General features: G+C 46.8%; 1 protein-coding gene across 1 annotated transcript; it reads left to right on the forward strand.

The window, feature by feature from the left end:
- Window positions 1-884: 884 nt before the first annotated feature.
- On the forward strand, window positions 885-15318 carry HSF4 (heat shock transcription factor 4). Its single transcript, XM_065734277.1, has 13 exons — window positions 885-1007; window positions 3295-3403; window positions 4169-4296; window positions 5238-5362; window positions 6704-6779; window positions 8272-8336; window positions 9228-9327; window positions 9617-9741; window positions 11360-11584; window positions 12314-12419; window positions 12776-12841; window positions 13887-13974; window positions 15103-15318. The coding sequence occupies exons 1-13, from the start codon at window positions 885-887 to the stop codon at window positions 15297-15299; spliced, it is 1533 nt and encodes a 510-aa protein (XP_065590349.1). The 3' UTR covers window positions 15300-15318.
- The last annotated feature ends 1986 nt before the right edge of the window (window positions 15319-17304 follow it).

Below are 17304 nucleotides of genomic sequence, written 5' to 3' on the forward strand. Positions count from 1 at the left end.
TGCAAAGGCCTATGCTTTCACTGCATTGTTAATATTTCTTAAGAGAATCAACAGTGTTTACAGTTTTTTCCTGTCACCTTACAGTCAACAGCAAATGGCAAGGGTATCATGCCTCTGAAGTAGGACGTGTGTGTTGGTTGGTTGTGCCAAGGATTCTGATGAACTGTGTTTTGAAGAGAAGCTGCTGATTTGAAGTGGTCCTGGCATAAAGCTCCCTTTGCAAGCACATATTTAGAGCAATCTAAAGGATTTTGAGCGATAATAATAAAAAGTGTGTTTTCTTGTATGTTACGTGTGCAGCTGTTTTCATCAGTCACTTTTCTCAGCCAAGAGCCAAATCAGTTCTCCTGGTGGATGAGACCTGTAGCCAAGCCAACTTACAGTTCTGCCTTTTCAAAACCTGGCCGAAGACATGCAGCTCTGGGATCTGGCCAGGCTGTGCTCATCTCCACTGGCCAGCTTCTGGGGCAAGAAAATTCCAAAATAACAACTATTTGAGTGCTTGGACAAGCACAGTGCTGCAGGGCTGGGTGCCCCGCAGGCTCCTGGTGGGTGGATTTGCTCTGCAGCCTTGCTAACCTCCTGGTACAAGGTGCGTGGCACGTGTTCCCTCTGCATGACGCTGCGTATTTATTCACAGCTCTGTGAGATCAGCTGCAGTGCATTTTCATTCTGTGTATTGTTCTCTGGGGCTGGTGATGCCATTGCATTGTGCTGAGTTTTTACGAGGGAGAGCAGCACTGCTGATGTGACTCCCAGGGAGCCCACTTTCTACCGGCCTGGGATAAAATTCAGTGGTTCATTCTGTGTTGGACACACATGCGTGCAGGGGAGCTGGCACTCTGACAGCAATGGGGGCAGTGTAGCTGGGACATCGGAGAACTATGCAGGACTCACCCAGTTCCCTGGTGATGGATGGCTACTCCAGCAATGTACCAGCCTTCCTAACCAAGCTCTGGACGCTGGTGGAAGATCCCGAAACAAACCACCTCATCTGCTGGAGTACGGTATGTGCAGCCCATGCTAGGTTCCACTCTGAGTGCTTTAAGGGGTGTTAAAACCAAATCCTCTAAAAGATACAGACTCTTTAGGAGAGAATAGGTCTTCACCTTGCTTCAGTTCCAGTTTTCTGGAAAAGGTGCAAAGCTGTTAAAGGAATTGAGTGATGGTTGGGTGATTTCACAAGCATCTCTTGGCAGCCCTTCACCAGTGTCATGGTAGCAGGGTTAGGGTTAGGCTGCCATAAGGAGCCTTCAGACCACAAGCTGAGGAAGAGCTTTACTCACCTTTTCAGCTAGTTCATGTGGTGGCTGTGGTGATGCGTATTTGTACCACTTCTCTAGTGGTAGATCGGTTTGGTTTGGTTTCTTATTTGTCTCTGGGGCTTTAATTGACTTAAGTGCAGTCAGTGGGTAAAAAGTCCCTCTTGTAGAGTGTTTAGAAACCACGTTGTGTTTTTGACCTGAGTAAGGCTTGCTGCGAATAACACTGTGATTTTGTCTCCAGCAGGGAGCTATCAGATAAGTTGTGTACATAAACATGGTCTCCAAAAGAAAGCATCTATTACAAAAGCAGATTTAAAGGGAGGGAGAAAAGTGTGAGACGGTATTTTTGCCATGTGCTTTTGTCCAGTACAGCTTTCATTCAAAACCTGTGATAGAATTTAATCTGTTTAGTTATTCAGGGCTTTCTGAAGTTGGTAGTACGTGGCCATACCACTTGGAACCACTGTGTTTTAAGTAACGACTTTCTAACTAGATATCAATACATGTAAACAGTCCCCTCTCTGTTGTATGTGCAGTATTCCCGATGTTGGTTTCAGGTCAGCTGTCATTTTGGACCTTCCATCATGATGCTCTGCTTTCCTGCAGCCAGACGTTGACTTACAGATATCTTCTTGGGTGAGGCATCATTAAGGTTGGAAAAGAACTCTAAGATCATCTGCAGAGGTCTGAGATTCCCTTGTTGCATCCTTCTCTTCTCCTTGTCAGTGCTGTTAGAGCTGAGGGGCTGCAAAACTTTCCTAAGATTTCTGGATGTAATCAGAGCTCTTGATAAACAGGACCTGTAAGGAGTAATTGAATAAACCTTTGCATGGCACAGGATATCTGCCCTGTGGGTCTGTTAAAACCAGCTGGGATAAACATCTGCCAAGACTGGTGAGCAGATTGTTAGTGAATGTCCTATGCACTTGGCCAGTTTTGCTTCTGCTCTGTGCAGCAGGGATCAATAGGAAAGATTCTGGTGATGGTCAAAGGGCACTGTTGAGGCAAGAAGGAGGGTTGTCTGTTGTGAGCATGCAGGGTTAATTGCGAGAGCAGGCAGAAGAAGCCTGTGTGGGCCTGCTGTTCCAAGCACAGTGGGAATTGGCACTGTATGCCAATGGGAGTGTAGTGGCATGCAGAGCAGGCTGGGTGGTGGGTGCATGGTGGGACTCAGGTGAAAATGCATTGCCAGTTCTGTCCCTTAAGAAGGTGATGTGGGTTTGTATTTGCAGAACATTTCGGGGCAGCTGCAGTGCAGCATGTCTGCCAGGCCCTCTCTGCAGCAGCTTACCTGCCAGCAGGAGAGAGGCCAGCAGGGGAGATGTGGGCTTCAGTGAGCCTGTCTGTCCCAGCCTGGTTTGCTTTGTTTTGGAGTCATGAATCCTGGCAACACATCCTCAGAAATGTCTTTTAGCAAGTTCAAATGCATGTTGCTAACCTGAACTGTCAGTACAATCGTTAAAACTTTATGCCATAATTCAGCCAAGTTTGTGGCTGCCCTCGTGACTGTGTGCTTTCAGAAATAACCCAGAGAAGGTGTGTAGAGCTTCTGTCAGTGCGGTATCCCCAGAGATTTCATGTCGTGCCATGTTCTTGTGCCACGTCTCCAGGCAGTGCTCCCTCCAGGGCCCCTGTGCTCTGGAGCAGACAGTTCACAGCGTGAACCTGTGCCTGCGCCTTCATCGATTATAATGGCAATTTCCACTTTCCAAGACTTCTCCAGACATAAGTTTCTTTCTGTGAGGTCCACACAAGAAAGGGCAGCAATCGTGAGCTGTGAGCACTTGGGATGTAAAAACCTGTAGATTTTTTCTCACATCTGGGGTTCTGAACAAGCAGTCAAAAAGGATGAAAAACGTGGCTGTGCCAGAACTGAAAGGGGAACGTTGTTCACCGAAAGTTGTTGTCACTCTTCACAGCTTCAAGGTGACAGAGCATGACTAGTCCTGCTGTAGGACTCAAAGGAACCACCTCCTCCTGGCCTTCTCCTACAGTCTTCTGACTGCCTCTGTCCTTATTGCATTTGCAGAACGGCACCAGCTTCCATGTGTTTGACCAAGGACGCTTTGCCAAAGAGGTGCTGCCCAAGTACTTCAAACACAACAACATGGCCAGTTTCATCCGGCAGCTGAACATGTGTAAGTTCAACTTGCATGGGTCTCATGGGATACAGGGAGAGGGAGAGAGAGAGCAAGGCTGGGATGGGAAGGACAGAAGGGAGTTGTAGATAGAAACACTGGGAGCCCACGTATGCACATTACTGTGACGTTATGATTCTATGATTCTGTGATTATTGATTTTGCCAAAGAAGACATTCCTCTTAGATACCAGTGAAGTGATCTTGTGTAGAAGATCTATGGATTTTTCTGTGGCTTCTACCATGACATTTCTGTTAGATTCAGTCATAAGCTGTGGCTAAGAAATTTCAGCTACCAGGTTATCTGCTTTCCTTGATCAATTTGATGTCCATACGGGGCTTTTTCTGGCAGCTCACTACCATGAAATCTCCCTCGAGACAGCTTCCTCTGATTGTAGCATGCCCAGCTAAGGTCGGACAGCATTTCACCCAGCAAACCTTGCTAATTGGACACGTTCACCCCTCAGCAGAGGTTTACACATAGCTGTTGGCGACACCTAGACCCTGTTTGTATGAAATATACTTTTCTGAAGTGCTACTTCCTTTCAGTGACAGTCTGTATGTTCCTCAGTGAAGTTTTCCCTCTGCAATTCGAGCGTACAATAGCACTGTTGTGAATACGAGGCCAGTCTTGAGGAGGGGTAGATGTGGTGTAGAAACCTTTCTAGAACTTCAAAGAGGTATATGACGTAGATTTCCCTCACTTCTGGAGGCCAGGAGGAGAGCATGGGCCCACTGACTCTTCACCCACACCCTTTCCATGCAGATGGCTTCAGGAAGGTGGTGAACATTGAGCAAGGGGGGCTGGTCAAGCCTGAGCGGGATGACACTGAGTTCCAACACCTATGCTTCCTTCAGGGCCATGAACACCTCCTGGAGCACATCAAGAGGAAGGTGAGGAGTTTGAAACTGTGACTGAGATGTGTTCATTGCACGGATTCTACCACAGCTGCTTTCCTGTCTTGATAGCTCCCCAAAGGCAAATTTGGGGTTTTTTTTTCAACGTGGATTGGCATGCTGTGGACTTCTTGGCATGACTCAAACATCACCTTGCAATGTGCTTCCTAGCCTGGGCTGTATGTTCTGCTGGGGCAAGGGTCCTCTGAGCTCAGGGCTTGGCTTTCACCAGCTGTTGGTTTGTTTTGCCCTGTTGCCCATTGCCCTGTTACCCAGTGCCACAGATCTTTGTGCTGCACAGCCAGGGTTGCTTCTGACTGCTCTCTCATTTTGAATCATCTCCTTTTCTAGATCAGTATGACAAATCTCTTCCTGAATCTCCCAGCACTCCCCTCCTGTTGCTTCAGAAGCTATAACCTACTCCTGTCAATTGTTTACTGTCTTTTAACCTGTTTGTGGCCTCCAAAAAGGGCTGTTCTCTCACTGAATTAGCATATTGACTTCAGAAAGTAACTACAACAAAAACATCATGGAAATCCAAGTGTAATATATCAGTTCAAAGCAGCTCCTTAGGCTTAGTTCTGTAAAGAACAAGGTTTGATTTGGGGTCTCTAAAACTATACAAAATTGAAAGAGTTAAGACCTAGTTCACTGCTTTCCTGTTCCTCAAAGTACCTTTTTTTCCAAGCTGATTTGGAATACATCCCCAGTGGACAATATCCTGCCAACAGCCCTCTGTAAGGAAGCACTTTTCCTGCACTTTGCTGCATTTTATCTCATTGGCCCTTGCAGTAATACCCAGACTCTTGTGAACATGTCGCCTGCCTGTGTATGCCAGCATACCAGTCTGGCCTTGGGAGTCCTGCCCCTGAGCCACAGCCATCATCCATAGCCCTTCTGGAGGTGGTGAAGTCCACCTCTGCTTTTTTCTTCCTTAGGTGTCAGTAGTAAAAAGTGAGGAGACCAAGATGCGCCAGGAGGACCTCAGCAGGTTGCTGTACGAGGTACAGATCCTGAGAAGTCAGCAGGAGAACCTGGAGTGCCAAATGCAGGACATGAAGCAGTGAGTTGAACCCTACTCAGGCTGCTTCTTTGTAGGCATTGGCTTCTTGAGAGATGGTCGTGGAGAGTACTTGAAAGAAGGAACCTAGCACAGCTGCTTGCCAGGGAGCACGTACTGAGCGAAGAATCTTCTCTTTGCTTAAGTATCCTCTTTGAACAAAATGAGTTTGTATTATTTATGTATCTTCTCAGCAGTAAGTATAAACAGAGAAAACGCTGATGCATGAATGTGTCTTCGAAGTGCTGCACTAGGGCCTGCTGCATCTGAACAGCTGACCTTTGTTTTGATCAGAGGGACTAGATCTGCTGAGATAACTTGTGGATTTCTGTGCAGAGCTCCCAGTGAGCTACCGTGTACAAATCAATCCTTAGCCTCTCTGTCTTCTACGACAGGTAGACGTTTTCTCTTCATCCATATTTTCCTTTTACAGATGAGATAAGCACAAAGGAAGCCACACAGGAAGGATGAGTATTGGAGACTGACATAAATGAGTTTTCTCCAGATAGAAGTGAAGGCAAAAGGAGATATGCGACACAATTTTAAACCTAGAAGAGGCTTTGGCAGAAATGCAGCAGTACCACATCCAACGATTTAAAGTCAGAAATCTATCCCTGTTATCCTCTACATTTAATACATATGACCAGCCAAAAGAATGTGTGGACGTGAGCAGCTGTAGTGTTTAGATCTCTAGGACCCTCTCTCTGTTGTGTAAGAGCAAGAAAGGTGTATATAGTACTTCTTGCATGTGATCACCCGAACTCCCAGCCACCTGAGTGTGATAGCTAATCCTTCAATCCTTCCTCAATTTATAATGCTTCTCACACTTAGCATGTGTGTGAAACCACACTATGAAATCCAGGTACAGTAGAAATAGAAGTTTTGCTCTAGGCTTGTTTCTTAACTTAATTTTCAAGGAATTCCAGCAGGGACTACTGCTGTACAAGCTGCTATACGGGGGTAGCTACTTTGCTATTTCAGTCCACAGACATTGTATTCCCAGCTGTAGCATCAATCCACACTAGAAAGACTATTACCACCTAAAGGATGTGTAATGTGTAAAAAAAATTCCACAAAAAAACCCAAACATGCCCTCCTGCTACTCTCCTGTATATATGGTGGCTTCTCTTTATTTGTTTCTCCTCCAAACTTTGGTCTATAGTTCTGAAATTGAGGGAAAACAAGGAAAGGAATCATGTGACTGTAGCTGGGACATCTGCAAGGTGCCGAAGTCTGCAATGACCCAACATGAGACTTTGCTGAGCTGAGTGCTGTGCACTGTGGCAGCACCGTGGGCTGTTGGGATGTTTCTGTGCTTACAGGACATTTCTGTTTCACTTTCAGGCAAAATGAAGTCCTCTGGAGGGAGGTTGTTTCTCTACGGCAAAACCACTCACAGCAACAGAAGGTGATCAACAAGGTAGTGATCATACGAACCAAAACTCATGTGGTCTGCACAGTGCATGTCCTGCTCTGATTTTTTTTGCCCCATCATCTTCTCCACACTCTGTGATACCACAGTTTGTGTGTTTTCCTTTCTTTCTAGTTGCACGATGCTACCACATGTCCCATGTGCCACGATCATTGACAATGCATGGAACAACTTTTGCTCTGAGATTTTCATTTTGCTGCCAGTCCATGATGTGATGTTAGGAACCACTCTTCCATCCAAGTCCCAAGCAGGAGAGCACAGCCCACACTGACTGCCCTGTGCGATACCATCCTTGTTTTGGTGGTATTGGCACTGACTGCTCTGTATGATACTGTCCTTTGTTCTGGTTGTGTTGATGTCTTCTGGCTTCCCAAGCCTTTTCTCCCCACACTGCTAGCACTGAAGCAGCAGCAGCAGAACTGGCTAGCCCTTTCTTCAGTGGTCATCTTCAGCATTTTGACAAGTTAAAGGAGCTATCTCCCTTAAACTCTAGTGTGATCTGCTTGGAAAAGGACTCTCCAGTGGCTCCAATATGGTGCTGATGTGACTGAGCATGTCACATTTTTCAGTGCCCCTGAGCCATGTTCTGACCCTCACGTGGCATCAGTCATAGGACTGGATAGAAATGCATGAGGCTGTCCAACCTTTCTCCAGCTCTGAGGCTGGACCAGTCACTCTGCTCATTGTGGAGGCATTTATGCAATTCTGTTTTGTTACATTTAGCAGTGAGTAAGATACAACTGTGTTATATCATAATAATGCTCTCTTTATTAGGAGTTCAAAGCAGAGGTTTAGCTAGAGCTGATTTGGGAATATGTTGCTAAGTGATTCTTCTCCAAAGCCATCCTGCATCGTACTTGTACCTTTTATCAGCACTAAACTTCACAGGGCTGAAACACTCAACCAGAAGAGCAGAGGCCTCTCTCCAGTGTCTCCTCTGGGAGGTTTCTTCTTTCATTTGCAAAGTCCTTATTAGATCTTATGGAGCCTTTTTTAAAGGGCTCTGAAAGGCCAAGTCTCACTGAAATCACAGAATCATTAAGGTTGGAAAAAGACCTCTAAGATCTTCTAGTCCAACCATCCACCTGCCACAAATATTGCCCACTGACCATATCCATCAGTGCCACATCTCCATGGTTCTTGACCACCTCTGGGGGATGGTGACTCCCTGTCCCTGGGTAATCTGTTCCACTGTTTGCCTGTGTGCCCCTACAGGCATGGTTATCCACTGGATTGGGCTCCTGGAGTTCTGCATGCATCGTGCTGAGAGCTCTGAGCATGTGCACCCTGCAGCTTTTGTGCACAGTGGGCTAACGTTGTCCTGGAGTCCTGTTTTGGGCTGCGTCTTGGAATTTGGCTCCCGTTATTTCATGTCTGCTCCCAACTTTGGGCTGGTGTCAGGAGGGAGGGATGTGTGATATGGGAACAGAGAATGCTGAATCACTGATGATTAACACTGGACTGTGATGTCTCCTGACAGCTGATTCAGTTTCTGTTTGGCCAGCTCCAATCAAGCCCCGGCAGCACTGGGATAAAGAGGAAGCTGTAAGTATCTGGGTGCGGGGTGTACACTCACAGACCCATAATGCTGTCCCCTTGCTAAAAGCACAAGCTCAGCTCGCACAGGCAGGCGGTCACCGGACCAGGCACCATGGGGATGGGAAATGAATGAGCTGAACTGCTGAGTCAGACCTGCTGACATGCCCCATTCAGTGGCCTGTAGAGAAGTACTGTGTCAGCTCATGACCTTTATTTGGGAAAGATGGGAACACTCAACGGTGGGAGAAGGGCAGGGCCCCTGGGCTAGTCCTACGGGCAACCATTTTCCCACTTGTTATTAATGGGAGCAGGGCTGGGCAGTTGTCATACACCACTGCTGTAAAAAAAAAAAGCAAACTATTAGTGAGAAACTGTGCTGGAAGGAGCAGAAGAGCACAGAACAATTGGCACAGCACCTGTGTTGGCCTCTTTACAAAGAGGGATACCGCTGATGCTACCCAGCTGCAGTTTGCATGATGCTGTGTGTGTGTTAATTGAGCTTCTGTTTCCTTGGAAACACTAAGGCCTGTCTCCAAAGCACCTTAGTGCAATGCATGTGCTCGTAGCACTGTGCATACCTGTGTCTAAGGTTGCAGAACAGAAGTCCAGAACAGAAAAATGCATAATTAAGCTTGTAAACCATTCCAAAATTATTTGTGCAAAGAGGGGTCTGGGAACTCTTGGAGGACATATCCTAAGCTTCTTAATGGGGATGTCCTCTGAGACCACTACTCCCCTTCTTGTTCTGTAACACTGAACACTGGTGTGCATTACAGCTGAGGAAATACAGAATAGCTGGGGAACCAGCCCTTGGCTGAAAGCTGTTGCTTGTAAGAGCAGCCAGGGATTGGCCAATTAGTGCATACCAGGACAACAAACCTCTTGTTTTTCTTCCAGGTCTCTGATGCTTGACAATGGCTTGTCCACTCCTCAGGTGTCCAAGTTCAGCCGGCATTTGTCTGTGGACGCCCTCCACGATGCCTGTTTCATACAGTCGGTGGGTATACTTCGGGAGGTTTCTTTGGCCAAGGAGGGGAGAATGTTTGAAGCAATAGTATGGTTGCTAGAGTAAAGAGTTTGGCCAGAGTATAGCAGTGAAGAAGAGGTTTGCAAAGCGGAGCGGCATTCACCAGGTGCCTGCTTGGGCAGGAGTTCTGGAAGATGGAGCTGGATGAAACCAGCAAGCTGCCTCTCTCCTTCTTGGGCCCACAGGGACCCAGCTGACTTACTGGTGCTCTTTACTGACTCAGAAAGAGAAATCTGTTTTCCCTTTGCTTTCCCCTTAGCCATCGACAGAACCCGCCCCCTGTTTGCATAGCCCTGCGGTGGCTGCAGGACCCATCATATCCGATGTTACTGAAGCATCATCATCCAGCATAATAAATATGCAGTCTCCTCCTGATAATGACAGGTAAGCACAGAGAGAATGGGGTATATTGGGGCTTGTTGAGGAAGTCTCCTCTTAGTTTTGACAAAGAAGCAACCAAATCAAACTCTACATCTTTCTGCTAACGAGAACAGAAGGGTTGCATCGTGACTTCCAACATTTGATATCTTTTCTGTGAAGAGGTCCCAGTGACATAAGAATTGAATGCAGGGGCATTTCAGTTCTTATCTCTTCCTGCCGCAGACGTGCAGCATATTTGGGGCTGGTATCAGAACAGCTACGCAGCGATGTCAGTGGAAACTAAACAGACTGGTGAGTCGTGAAAACAGTTTCTCAGGCATAGAGGCAAAAAAAATTGACCCTAGAAACTACATGTATATCTACCTAATAATTGAGATCATCCCCATAAAAGTAGCTGGAAGCGTTTAGTGAGCTCCAGTTAAAAAACTGTGTGCTGAAAGGCATTTCTGAAGCAGAAAGAAACTCATGTAGCCTTCAACTGTTGTTGCTCTCAGCTTATTTCTGAGTGCCATCTGGCGGCCTCTGATTTGTGCTGTGTCTGCGTTGCTCTTCAGGAGTGTGAGGCTGCAGAAAGGTGAGCTTCTGCCAGGAGTTTAGGATTCACAAGAAGAAAATCTGATCTAAAAACAAATGCTGGGGAAGGCTGTGTTATGTCACATACCATCCATATGTGGGATGTGTTCATGTGCTGTCTCACAGAGGAGATGGTCTGTCAGGGCTGTAAAATAAATACTATTTTGTGTGGCTTCCCATGTTGGTATGTGTGCCATTGGCTGCAGCTGTGCAGCTTCACAGGGAGCTGGAAAGTTTTCTATAAGTGGCATGGAGTAAGTTTTGACATGGAAAGTTGTAATGTTTGAGCCTCTAGTGTCATACTGGAGGAATAGAATGGTAGGAGTAGAATGGTAGGAATAGAGTGGAGTGCTCCCACTGCAAAAGGGCAAACCTCTGCTTCCAAACAAGTTACTGTCTAGCTGAGGCTGTCAGATCTCAATGGCTTCTTCTTTGAATCCTGCATGGCCACAAGATCCTAACTTGTGTCACTAGGGTTTCTGGGTAGCTCATTGGTCCAATGCTGGCTCCAGATGGTGAGGTCTTGCCGATCCCATTCCTATTTCCAGGGTGGAGACTTCTTATCTGGAGGCCCTCTCTAGCTAGTGACTTCTTACCTGTATTGAGTGCAGTACTCATCTGAAGAGTGATGAATGTGTGAAAGTGTATTTTCTGTATTTGCAAGACAATCTACTGGGGTAAATTCATTATAACCATGACTGACATAGTCACTGAAGACATTCCAGCTGAGCATTTTTCTGATCATAGAATCACAGAATCATAGAATCATCAAGGCTGGAAAAGACCTCCAAGATCATCCAGTCCAACCATCCACGTACCACTGTTTCTCAGTAAACTATGTCCTTGAGTGCAACATCTAAACATTTCTTGAACGCCTTCAGGGACGGTGACTCCACCACTGTCCTGGGCAGCCCATTCCAGCCTCTTTACAGCCCTTCTGTGTAGAAAGACCTTACTGCACATCAATTTCCAGGTATTAGCAGCTCCTGCTGCCCTTCCCAGTGATGTGGAGCAGTGTGTGTAGGGATAAATGTTGTCTCCACTGCAGGGAGAAGTGCCTCATGCTGATCAAGGAGGAGCCAGCAAGCCCTGGGGTGAAGGCCACTGCTGAACATGATGTCCCACTCTCTGGCTGCCGGGCCTGCCCCGAGCCCCCTGTGCTTCCAGTTGCCATGGTGCAGTCTGTCCTGGAGGGCAAAGGGAGCTGCAGTATGCCCCCCCCAGGAACCTCACAGCCCCCTGAGAGAAGAGGCAGGAGGACACTGCTGGACAGGTGAGGGGGAGAGCTGCAGCCCTGTGTGATCCACAGCTCTTCCCATTACCAAGGGTATGGGAGGCTGACTTTAATCACCTGGTGCAACTGGTGAGCTCCGTTCTGCACCCAGGAGGGTTCTCTCACTTGTTGGCTGTCATCCCTGGCCCCTTCCTGCTCCATTGGGGCCTATTTCTGGGATTAATGCAGCTGAAATTACGTGAATCAAGGGTGACAGTGGGCTCTTGGTTTTCTAAATGTTATTTAGAACCACAGAACTGCTAAGGCTGGAACAGACCTCTGAGATTCCTGAGTCCAACCCCAGCCCATACCCACCATGCCCACTGCCCACATTCCATGGCTCAGTTCAGCTGGCTGTCAGATCACAGCCCTGGATCCTTTCCCTCTGCACAGCTTTCCAACCACTCTGCCCCAACACCGTAGCAATGCGTGGGGATGTTGTGACCAGAATGCAGAACCCAGCACTTGGTCTTGTTCAACCTCATCCAATTGACCTCGACCAAGTCGATGTCATCTGCAGTCCTTCCGAGGGTGCACTCCATCCTCTTGTGCAGATCATCAGTAAAGTCATTAAACAGGACCAGCCCCAGCTTCGACCCCTGGGGATCACCATTCATGTCTGGCTGCCAGCTGGATTGAGCTCCATTAAAATATATGTAGGATGCTTAGCTCTGCTTTATATCCATGCAAGTCTCATCTATGGCACTGTTTCCTTTCATCTTCCCTCAGAACAGATATTTCAGACCCACTGGAGGGCCCTGACTGGAACCTGGAGGGGCTGCAGCTGCTGCTGAGGAGCCAGCAGTATGGCCTGGAGCCTGCTGGCCTTCTGGATGTGAGTGCAGCCTTGGGCAGCAGTGTGGGGCAGTGGGGAGGGATCCGGTGGGACTGTGGGACTATGGGATGGATGGGGCTGTGGGATGGATGGGGCTGTGGGGTGGATGGGGCTGTGGGGTGGACAAACTGTGGTGCTTGTTCTCAAGTAGCCCTCTGCCACTGGCTCAGATGGTTTCTGTTTCCTATGTCTTGTTAGGAGGTGTTTTCCTGTTACTGACACACTTTTCTCTCTCAGTGCAACTGAGAATAAATTGTAGAACTGTACCCCCAGATCACAGCTCCCTTCCCCAATTGCTCAAACTTCTGCAAAATTGATGTGTGTTCCATGCCCTCATAGTGTATCTTTCCAAACAGGTCTTCAATCCCAACTTGGCAATGAGTGAGTGCAATCTGGCTGAAATGGAAGCTGGTCTGTCCTCGGTAAGAGATGGGTTTCTGAGATAACTATGATGTAAACATGTGGCAGAATTTCCTGTAGGCAGAGCTTGGACCTAGCTGAAGAAATGCTGTGGTGTAGCCAGAACAGAGACTGTGGTAATACACGCACACAGAAGAAATGAGGAGAAATTTAGTTTGGTGTTATTTGTTATTTGTTGATTTGATGCAGAGATTCCTAAAGTGAATATGGTGATTAAGTAAAAAGGGAAGGAGGTGTGAGGTTCCTGACTGCTTTTCTGCCCTGCTTGACTAGGGTTGGTTTCTCAGAGCTCTCCCTGCCAGCTGGGTGGGATAAAGATTGGGTGTTTCTGCCACGTCTGTGGACATGCAAAGCACAATCTATTCTAATGAAACACCAGAAGTCTCTAAACCTCCATTGTGATATCACTTGCCCTTATAGGTTTGGGTTCAATAATTCAGAACTTACTAGGTAATCCCATTCCTGAGGGTCTCTGCAGAGACAGGTAGGATTTGCAAGTCTTGGCAGCAAGGGGGAGGTCTCTTAAAATGGATTGCTGAGAGGAAGCTGCAGTACTCTGCTTCAGTCCTCACGTCTGCTGAATTTCACAGCAGCTAAGGGTGCAGCCTTCCCTCAGCCTTGTGAGTCCTGCAGAAAACTATGAATGTACCAGAACCTGTGATTACTGTCTGCAGCACGTCGCACCTCAAAGCATAGTACAGCTGAAAGCTGTTTTTACTTAAGGATAACCACAAGCAAATGGAAAGAAAAAATATTTTTGTGTTTGTTGCTGGCTGCAGAAGATTGTGGGCTTTTTTCTTGTAGCAGCCCAGTGAGTGTAGCCACAGCAGCTCCAGTCTGGCCTCCTCATGTGACATAAGCTTCAGTGCTAACAGGGGATTGCATCTCTCAGCAGATGATTTTGGAAGAGGCAGGGTGGGGAGCACAGCACATGTTGCTGGCAGATGGTACACAGAATGAAGTGCTGATTGTCAGAAGTGGCCTAGTTCTAACAAGCTGTCCTGTCCTTGTATAATTGTACATTGTAGTTTGTATTTTTGCATCAAGATGCAGCGACTCACAGCAGATCTGGAGAAGAACGCAACTGAGCTGAACTCAAAAGTGTTTAACCCATCATTCAGCAGTGACTGCCCAGGTAGGAACACTGGCAACTCTTGCAGACTTGGGAATGGGGTTGTAATGAAGGTGCTGAGACCAGCACTAACCATGTGCCACCTGGAGTGTCATTTCATTTTCATGATTGCCATCAGCAACAACTACTGACAGTTTCTGAGAAGAGGCAAGAAATAAATTGAGGTTAAATGTAACCAAATGACCTCTGTTCCTGCTTGGGTCCATATCAAATCTGTCATTAGCTATGCACTGTTCTCTCCTGCCTGTTCCTTACCACCTGGGAGCAACATGGCAATCTAAGCGAACTGTAGGGGTGGAAAGAGTTGCATGGGCCGTGTTTCCTCTGGCTTCTGCTCCAGGGGTGATCCCATAGCTACCAGCAACATCTCTCTGTTCCACCAGACTCTTTTACTGCTTCTCAAGGGAAATGTTCATCTGAACATGCCATCCCCCCTTAGCAATTCTGAAAAGGTGTGTCATTGACTTTTGGTAAGAATCCAGAAGTGCTTTCTTGGCCTTGGAATATTGATCTGTTATGATTTCCATGTGTATTTATCTGAACTAGTCCTGAAAGAAAGCTCTGTTAGCTTTGTTCAGGTGCCATTGCTACCTGCTCCAACTACTGCAGGGTTTTGATGTGTAGTTCAGAGTCTTCCAGCCTCCACCTTAAGCTCTGCATCTTTCATGACCAACAAAGGTATTAATGCCCAGTATCACTGGAGAGAATTACTCAGCAGGCTGGGACTGAACAGCACAGGGGGATCATCTCCTGTCTCCAAAGCCTTTCTTGTCCACGCAGGGTGCTGATGCTGGAATAATGAGGCAATTGGCGGAGGTCTCTTACTGCAAAAACAAGGAAAATGGACAGTTCTTGAGTGAAGAAGTTTCTCCTGCCTGCTTCTCATTGTCTCCTGGAAGGCATCTCAGTATTCAGGCAGAAGCCAGCAGGCAACCTGGAAAGACTTCCACAGATTTTAATGGGCTTTTGAGTGAGCCCATTGACTCAAGTGTTTCCAAGCACTTTTTGCTTTGATCAAGATCCTTCCCCTCCCAGTGCAGCAGAAATTTGCCCCTTTACAATGCTTCTTCCATAAGTGCTGTAATGTGCCTTCCAGAGACTGAGTTTTCTGTCATCTGTTTGCGTTTCCAGGGAAAGATGTCCTTCTTGAAAGCAACCAGCAGTTCCTCGCTGGCCATCAGTCAGTCTTCGGAAACGACATCATCAACTTACCTGAAAGTTCATCCCTGTATGTTCCATCTGAAAACATGGCTTCCTATCTGTCCTCTGTGGGTGTCCATGGGGATATCCCCTTAAACCTGAGCTCTTCAACTGATAACAACCAGTGATATCGCTAACAAGGTATCATCTCCCTTCCACCCACCCAAGCGTCCACAGGTTTGAATGTAAAGAAACAAAAGTGACTCAGAAACCTACAGGAGAATTGTTGTGCCCTTTCTTTTTGAGTAGATAGGAACGGCTGTTGCACTGCCCACCCTGCCCCTGGCTTTCAGTGTTTGCCCAGGATAACAGTTTCAGAACAAAATGCTGCTTCTGGTGCTTGTTCCTACATGGAGCAGGAAGGTGGTGGGAGCTGTTTTTCTTGAAAATGCTTTTACAAGTTTCAAGTTTTTTAAGAAAATTGGGGAGTGAAAAGTAGCTTGAAAGTTCATCAAGGACCTCATAGAACAAAGCAATCCCAGCTGGTGTCTGCGACAGCAAACTGTTGGATTTTAGTAGGGTGGCACAGGTCAGCTGATGCATTACCCTCTGAATGCCATTTTTTCAGTAGAAAATTAGTTTTATGTGCCAGACCAGTGCTCTAAAAATATTCTTTTATTACCTATTTTTTGTTTCTGGTGGGATGTATTTCTGCCTCTCCCTAATCTTCCCAGGATGAACAGGAACATGAAGGTCCCTCAGGGTGTGCTGAAGATAGTTTCCTGAGTGATCACTCCAAGAAGTTGAGTGATCACCCTACAACATCCCATCCCGAGTTGAAAGGGTTGTTGGTTGTTTTTTCCCTGTTTTATCTTCTATGACATAAAGGCAGGGCACTCCATGCTTTAATTCTTATAGTAAGGGATGGAGTCTCCTGCACACAGTTTTTTATTTTCAAAGAAGACTGGTGCACTCCTGGGAGAAGTAGTTCATGTCCAGTCCAGTGGGATTTCTCCTTGGCCTTGACCTGCTCTATTTCCCCTGAAGATGTGCCTGTAGGTTTATTAATGTATGAAATCTGATGAACCAGTTTAATTGATTGGAGCCCCTTTTTAGGACTCTCAGCTTCAGGTACCTTCTCAGTGTCAAACTGATGCAGAAGAGTTACTCCACCGTGTCCCAGTGACTTTCCTTCTGCCCTTTGTTCCTCTGAAACCAGCCCCTACAGGCCAATTTAAGCTTCTTTCATGTGGTTTCTAATGGCTGAGTTTCTCAACAAAGCAGAGCTTTGGTTTTTTATGCTGTAGCACTAATGAGAACGTATTATTTATCTCAGTATCCTCTAGTTGAATTGCTTTTCCTTAGGGAGACTACCCAAATGCAGTGGGACAGACCCAGGAGATCCACCTCAGGCCTTCCAAGGGCTTAGACAGGGAGCTATAAGCCATGCTAACACCATCTGAAGAACTGCCTTGCCAACTTTCATTACAACGATGATTCTTGGTACTATATCATATTCCTGAGCATCTAGAGTGGTCAAGCAGCATCCACCCAAAAACAGAGTTGATCAGGTGAATGCGGGCTAAAAATGTCCTAAATTAGACATGCATGTTTTAAATGTACTTTCCTCTCACTGCCCTTTGCTCCATCCATTTGTCAGTGTGTGAACAGATGAGAACAATTCAGACACTCATTTTCGCCAGCTAGCTGCTGTGAGGGGCCGTCACTGCCCTGGAGGCACTGTCTTGGCAGAGTGATGAATTCAGAACTTCTGAATTAATTTCATCCACTGTTTGTCCATTCAGGGCTGAGGGAAAAACCTGGCAGCCCCCACTGGCCTGGTATTTAGATCGTGTTCTTGAGCGTAGCATGGACAAAGTTTCTTTTTTGACAGATCTGTGCTTAGAGGGTTTGTCTAGATCAGCCCACTTCCCACCGTACTCCATCACATCCAGCAATGGAGAGCTGTGGAGTTGCAGTCTGCTTGCTTCCTTTCTCCTGGGAAGCTGTGTCTTCTCACTCTCTTCTCACCTGACAGAATATGTCACCCTCGTTCAAGTTTTACATCTTGGAACCTCTACATCCTCAGTTCCTTCATGTTAGCACTGATTGTACATGGATCCAGTAGGGATCGTGACTTCAAACTTCTCAGTAGTTTTCCTTATTTTTATGAAGTCTGTCACATGCCTGAAG

Source organism: Cyrtonyx montezumae, unplaced genomic scaffold, assembly GCF_038088225.1.
Source record: "Cyrtonyx montezumae isolate F1298 unplaced genomic scaffold, pur_monq_1.0 scaffold_17, whole genome shotgun sequence".
Classification (NCBI taxonomy): domain Eukaryota; kingdom Metazoa; phylum Chordata; class Aves; order Galliformes; family Odontophoridae; genus Cyrtonyx; species Cyrtonyx montezumae.